The sequence below is a fragment of the Onychomys torridus genome, chromosome 3, assembly GCF_903995425.1.
Source record: "Onychomys torridus chromosome 3, mOncTor1.1, whole genome shotgun sequence".
Classification (NCBI taxonomy): domain Eukaryota; kingdom Metazoa; phylum Chordata; class Mammalia; order Rodentia; family Cricetidae; genus Onychomys; species Onychomys torridus.
This window is the reverse complement of record NC_050445.1, coordinates 130,429,911-130,437,434: the sequence shown is the minus strand read 5'-3', so window position 1 is coordinate 130,437,434 and position 7,524 is coordinate 130,429,911. Positions and strand designations below refer to the sequence as shown.

General features: G+C 40.4%; 1 gene segment (V, D, J or C); it reads left to right on the top strand.

Annotated features, from left to right (window-relative positions):
* On the top strand, positions 1-466 carry LOC118580375. The segment is given in 2 exon segments: positions 1-49; positions 156-466. Coding segments are annotated over 2 exon segments (360 nt in total).
* The last annotated feature ends 7,058 nt before the right edge of the window (positions 467-7,524 follow it).

The following is a 7,524-nucleotide window of genomic DNA, read 5'->3' as shown; positions in this document are numbered from 1 at the left end:
ATGAGGACCCCTACTCAGCTCCTGGGGTTGCTGCTGCTCTGGCTTACAGGTAAGAAAGATGGTATTGGAAATTTATTCAGCTGAGTGTCTTTAGGAAAGTCCTCTTATAACAGAATTAATTATGTGGGAATTTGTTTTCAATTTTCCAATTTTAGGTGCCAGATGTGACATCCAGATGACCCAGTCTCCAGCCTCTCTGTCTTCAACTCTGGGAGACAGTATCTCCATCACTTGCCGGGCAAGTGAGAACATTTACAGTAACTTAGCATGGTATCAGCAGAAACCAGGGAAATCTCCTAAGCTCCTGATCTATAATGCAAAGAGTTTGGCAGATGGGGTCCCATCGAGGTTCAGTGGCAGTGGATCTGGCACAGAATATTCTCTCAAGATCAGCAGCCTGCAGCCTGAAGATATTGCAACTTATTACTGTCAACAGTATTGGAATACCCCACCCACAGTAATTTAAGCCATGACAAAAACCACCCAGAGAAGCAGAAGTGAGAATTCAGGCTGCCCCAGCTTTCCTTCTGTGTTCTCAAGCTGTTGGCAATGTTTTTCTTATGCAGTATTTAAAAATCAACGTGAAGGTTTTGTATAGGAATCAGAGAAACTGTTTTAAGTCCTAAATCTCTGTCCTCATGCTCATCATTAGCAATAAAAACAGAATGCTTCTCATGAATCATATGAAAAATACTTTTCCTAAGTAAGTAGCAGAGTTATGACAGCAACTCAGATTCAAACAGACAACAACACTCCGATAGAGATAGATAGATAGAATTATATCATTAAAATCATAAGTGGCTTAGTAGTTAACAGCACTGGTTATACTTCCAGAAGGCCTGGGATTTATTTCCAACACCCACATAACTGTTAAAAACCATTTACAGGCCCCGGAACTCCAATCTGGACCGGAGGTGAGTGCCTGGGTTATAGTCAGAGAGGCAACTGTGCCTGGGTCCAACCGCTGGACATAGGCCACTCCGGGAGGACCTGCCAACTTGACCCCAGTTTCCTGCCAATTGGCAGGCCCTGCAGGAAGGCTCCCCTTTTCCAAGACTGCAGGCAGACACTGCAGTCTCCACACCCTGCACCCACACCCATATGCTGGAGACCCCAGCCACTTCCTGAGAATCAGAGACCAGCCCCAACCTTCCATCCTGCCCTGGAAGTTCTATCTGGACCAGAGACAGGAGGAACTCCAATCTGGACAAGAGGAGCTCCCATCTGGACAAAATAAGGAGACCCCAGGGACTTCCTGAGACTCAGAGTCCATCCCCCCAGCTCCTATCTGGCCAGCACTCTCATCTGGACCAGTGCTCCCATCTGGCCCAGAGCTTCCATCTGGACCAGAGAGAGACTCCCTAAATCTGTCAACTCTCTCTGGACCAAGTACACTGATAAGACTAAGAACGAACACAAGAGGAGATGGGCAGACATCAAGGCAGAAGTGCATACAACAAAATAAAGAGCAATACAGCATCACCAGAACCTAGCCCTTCTCCAACAGCTAGAGCGGAACATCACGGAATGGAAGAAGAAGAAGAAGAAAACAACCTTATAAGTAACATCATGAAAAGGCTAGAGCCTTATATAGAAGAAATCAAAAATAAAGTAGAGGAACAGACAAACCAAAAATGGGAAGAACGCTATAACAAACAAGAGGAAAGGACAATTGAAGCAGAAGAAAACAATAAATCCTTGAATGAAAATCATGAAAAAGCAAGGGAGACAATCCAAGACCTGAAGAGGGAAATAGAAAAAATGAAGAAGACACTAGCAGAAGGAACGTTGGAAATAGAAAATCTGAGTAAACAAACAGGAACTTCAGAGGCAAGTATAACCAACAGAATACAAGAGATGGAAGAGAGGATCTATGGTGCTGAAGATACGGTAGAAGAAATAGATTCATCAGTCAAAGAAAACACTAGAACCAACAAAGTCATGATCCAAATGTCCAAGAAATTTGGGACACCATGAAAAGACCAAACCTACGAATAATAGGGATAGAGGAAGGAGAAGAATAGCAACTCAAAGGCACAGAAAATATATTTAACAAGATCATAGAATAAAACTTTCCCAACTTAAAGAAGGAAATGCCTATGAAGATACAAGAAGCCTATAGAACACCAAACAGAGTAGAACCCACAAAAAAGTCCCCTTGCCACATAATAATTAAACAACTAAACGTACAGAAGAAAGAAAGAATATTAAGGGCAGCAAAGGAAAAAGGCCAAGTGACTTATAAAGGCAAACCCATCAGAATAACACCCGATTTCTCAATGGAGACTTTGAAAGCCAGAAGGACCTGGACAGATGTAATGCAGACCCTAAGAGATCATGGATGCCAGCCTAGACTAATATACCCAGCAAAACTTTCAATCATCATAGATGGAGTGAACAAGACCTTCCAAGACAAAACCAGATTTAAACAATACTTATCCACAAACCCAGCCCTACAGAAAGCACTAGAAAGAAAATTCCAACCTAAGGAAGGCAGATACACCCATGAAAACACAGGCAATAGATAACACCACAGCTGTAAACCCCAAAGAAGAGAAGTACACACACACTACCACCAAAAAATAAAAATAACAACAGGAACGAACAATCACTGGTCATTAATATCCCTTAATATCAATGGACTTAATTCACCTATAAAAAGACAGACTAACAAAATGGATAGGAAAACAGGACCCATCTTTCTGCTGCATAAAAGAAACACACCTCAAATTGAAAGACAGATACCTCCTAAGACTAAAAGCCTGGGAAAAGACTTTCCAATCAAATGGTCTCAAGAAGCAAGCTGGTGTAGCCATCCTAATATCCACCAAAATAGACTTCAAACTAAAATAAATCAAAAGAGATGATGAAGGACATTACATACTCATAGCAGGAAAGATTCAGCAAGATGAAGTCTCAATTCTCAAAATGTATGCCCCAAACACAAGGGCACTCAGATATGTAAAAGAAACATTACTAAAGCTTAAATCACATATAAAACGCCACACATTAATAGTGGGAGACTTCAACACCCCACTTTCACCTCTGGACAGATCTGTCAAATTGAAACTTAACAGAGACATAATGGACTTAACTGATGTTATGGCTCAAATGGACTTAATCGATATCTATAGAAAGCTACACCCAAACAAAAAAGAATATACCTTCTTCTCAGCACCCCATGGAACCATCTCTGAAATTGACCAGATACTTGGCCACAAAGCAAATCTCAACAGATACAAAACAGTTGGAATAACCTCCTGTGTTCTATGGGACCACCATGGTTTAAAGTTAGATTTCAACAACAGAAAAAACTATAGAAATCCTACAATCTCATGGAAACTGAATAATGCTCAACTGAATCGCCAATGGGTTAAGGAAGAAATAAAGAAAGGAATCAAAGACTTCCTAGAGATCAATGAAAATGAATACACCACATAGCCAAACTTATGGGATACTATGAAAGCAGTGCTAAGAGGGAAATTCATAGCACTGAATGCTCACATAAAGAAGCTGGAGAAATCTCATGCTAGTGACTTGACAGCACACCAGAAAGCCCTGGAACAGGAAGAAGCAAAGTCTCCCAGGAGGCACAGATGCCAGGAAATTATCAAATTGAGAGCTGAAACCAATAACATAGAAATAAAGAGAAAAATACAAAGGATTAATGAAACAAAGGGTTGGATCTTTGAGAAGATCAACAAGATAGACAAGCCCTTATCCAAACTAACCAAAAGACAGAGAGAGAGAGAGCATCCAAATTCACAAAATCAGAAATGAAAAGGGGGGCATAACAACAGACAATGAAGAAATCCAGAGAATCATCAGGTCATACTTCAAAAACTTCTACTCCACAAAACTGGAAAATCTAAAAGAAATGGATAATTTTCTGGATAGGTACAACATACCTAATTAAATCAAGACCAGATAAACCATTTAAATAGTCCAATAACACCTAAGGAAATAGAATCAGTCATTAAAAGTCTCCCAACCAAAAAAAGCCCTGGACCTGATGGTTTCACTGCAGAATTCTACCAGATCTTCAAAGAAGACTTGATACCAATACTCTTTAAATTGTTCCACACAATAGAAGCAGAAGTTATACTACCAAACTCCTTCTATGAGGCTACAATTACCCTGATTCCTGAACCAAACAATGATGCAACAAAGAAAGAGAACTACAGACCGATCTCCCTCATGAACATTGATGGAAAAATACTCAATAAAATTCTGGCAAACAGACTCCAAGAACACATCAAAACAATTATCCACCATGATCAAGTAGGCTTCATCCCAGGGATGCAAGGGTGGTTCAACAAATGAAAGTCTGTCAATGTAATACACCATATAAACAAACTTAAAGAAAAAACCACATGATCATCTCACTAGATGCAGAAAAGGCATTTGACAAAATCCAACACCCCTTCATGATAAAGGTCTTGGATCAATCAGGAATACAGGGAACATACCTAAACATAATAAAGGTAATCTACAGCAAGCCAACAGCCAACATCAAATTAAATGGAGAGAAACTCAAAGCAATACCACTAAAATCAGGAACAAGGCAAGGCTGTACCCTCTCCCCCTACTTATTCAATATAGTACTTGAAGTTCTAGCCAGAGCTATAAGACAATATAGAGAGATTAAGGGGATACAAATTGGAAAGGAAGAAGTCCAGCTCTCCCTATTTGCAGATGACATGTTAGTATACATGAGTGACCCCAAAAATTCAACCAAGGAACTGATACAGCTAATAAAAACCTTCAGTAACATTGCAGGATACAAGATCAACTTTAAAAAAATCAGTAGCTGTCCTATATACAGTAGACAAACAGGCTGAGAAGGAAATCAGAGATACATCACCCTTTACAATAGCCAAAAATGATGTAAAATACCTTGGGATTACGCTAACTAAGCATGTGAAGGACCTATATGACAAGAACTATAAGTCCCTGATAAAAGAAATTGAAGAAGATGTTAGAAAATAGAAAGATCTCCCATGCTCATGGATAGGCAGGATTAACATAGTAAAAATGGCGATCTTACAAAGACCAATCTACAGATTCAATGCAATTCCCATCAAATTACCAACACAATTCTTCACAGATCTGGAAAGAATAATATTCAACTTCATATGGAAAAACAAAAAACCCAGGATAGCCAAAAGAATCCTGTACAAGAAAACAACCTCTGGAGGCATCACAATCCCCACCCTCAAGATCTACTATAGAGCTACTGTCATAAAAACAGCTTGGTACTGGCATAAAAACTGACATGTGGACCAATGGAATCAAATAGAAGCCCCTGACATTAACCTGCACACCTATGAACATATAACTTTTGACAAAGAAGCCAAAAATGTACAATGGAAAAAAGAAAGCATCTTCAACAAATGGTGCTGGCATAACTGGATGTCAATATGTAGAAGGCTGCAAATTGGTCCATATCTGTCACCATGCACAAAACTTAAGTCCAAGTGGTTCAAAGACCTCAACATAAATCCAGCTACTCTGAATGTGATATTAGAGAAAGTAGGAAGTACACTTGAATGCATTGGCACCAGAGATAACTTTCTAAATATAACACCAGTAGCACAGACACTGAGAGAAACAATCAATCAGTGGGACCTGTTGAAAATGAGAAGCTTTTGTAGAGCAAAGGGCATGATCAACAAGACAAAGCAACAGCCTACAGAATGGGAAAAGGTCTTCACCAACCCCACATCTGACAGAGGGTTGATATCCAGAATATATAAAGAACTCAAGAAATTAGACATGATGCCCAATAGTCCAATTAAGAAATGGGCTATAGAACTAAACAGGGAATTCTTCACAGAGGAAGTTCAAATTGCTAAAAGACATTTAAGGAATTGCTCAACATCCCTAATTATCTGGGAAATGCAAATCAAAAAGACTCTGAGATACCACCTTACACCTTTCAGAATGGCTAAGATTAAAAGCACAGAAGACAGCTTATGCTGGAGAGGATGTGGAGCAAGGGGAACTCTCCTCCACTAAAGCTGGTGGAAATGCAAGCTTGTACAGCCACTATGGAAATCAATATGTTGCTTCATTAGAAAATTGGGAATCCATCTCCCCGAAGACCCAGCTATAGCACCCTTGGGCATATACCCAAGGAATGCTAAATCATACCACAAGGGCATTGGCTCAGCTATGTCCATATCAGCTTTGTTTGTAATAGCCAGAACCTGGAAACAACCTAGATGCCCTTCAACTGAAGAATGGATAGAGAAAATATGGTACATATACACAATGGAGTACTATTCAGCAGAGAAAAACAATGACATCATGAGGTTTGCAGGCAAATGGATGAATCTAGAAAAAATCATCCTGAGTGAGGTAACCCAGACTCAGAAGGACAAACACGGTAATTACTCACTCTTAGGAGGATATTAGATGTAAAACAATGATGACTAGACTGCTACACAACTCCCGGGAGGATACCTAGAAAATGGGACTCTAGGAAAGACCCAAGGATCACACAATGATAGAGAAATGAATGAGATCTACATGAACAACCTGGACAACAGTGGGAGTAATGAAGGGCAAGATTTGAGGCAAAGAAAACTTAGGGGAGCAGGAGTTCCCAACTGGATCAAGAACAGAAAGGGAGAACTAGGAATAACAGACCATGATAAATGAAGACCACAAGAGAACAGGAATAGGCAGAGTGCTAGAGAGGTCCCCAAAAATCCACAGTGATATATCATCTGTAGACTGCTGGCAATGGTGGAGTGAAAGCCTGATCTGACCTAGTTCAGTGATCAGATGGCTAAACACCCTAACTGTCGTGCTGGAACTCTCATCCAATAATTGATGGAAGTGGATGCAGACATCCTCAGCTAGTTCCCAGGTGGAGCTCCAGGTGTCCAACTGTTGAGAAAGAGGAGCATCTGCAAGAGCATGAATTGTTGAATCCAAGATTGCAAAAAGCACAGGGACAAATAGCTAAACGAATGGAAGCACATGAATTATGAATCAAAGGCTGTAGAGCCCCCAGCTGGATCAGGCCCTCTGGATAAGTGAGACAATTTAATAGTCTAATCTGCTTGGGAGGCACCCAGTCTGTGGGACCAGGATCTGTCCTTAGTGCATGAGCTAGCTGTTTGAAACCTTGGGCTTACATTGAGACACTTTGCTCAGTCTGGAAGGTGGTGATAGGACCTGCCTGTACTGAATCCACCAGGTTTAAATGAATCCCCAGGGGTGCCTTGATCCTGGAGGAGATGGGAATGGAGGGGAGTGGATGGGGGGAAGGTGGAGGTGGGTGCGGGAGGGGGAGGACAGGTGAACCCATGGCTGATGTATAAAATTTAAAACACATAATAATAAAAAAAAAAAAGAAAACAACAACAACAAAAAACATTTACAACTCCAGTTCTAGTGTGTCTGAGGCTCTCTTCTGGCCTTTGAGGGAACTGTACTCATATGCTACATAAATGTATATGCATGAAAAATACCAATACACCTAACATAAATATAAGTATTAAATACTTGAAAATT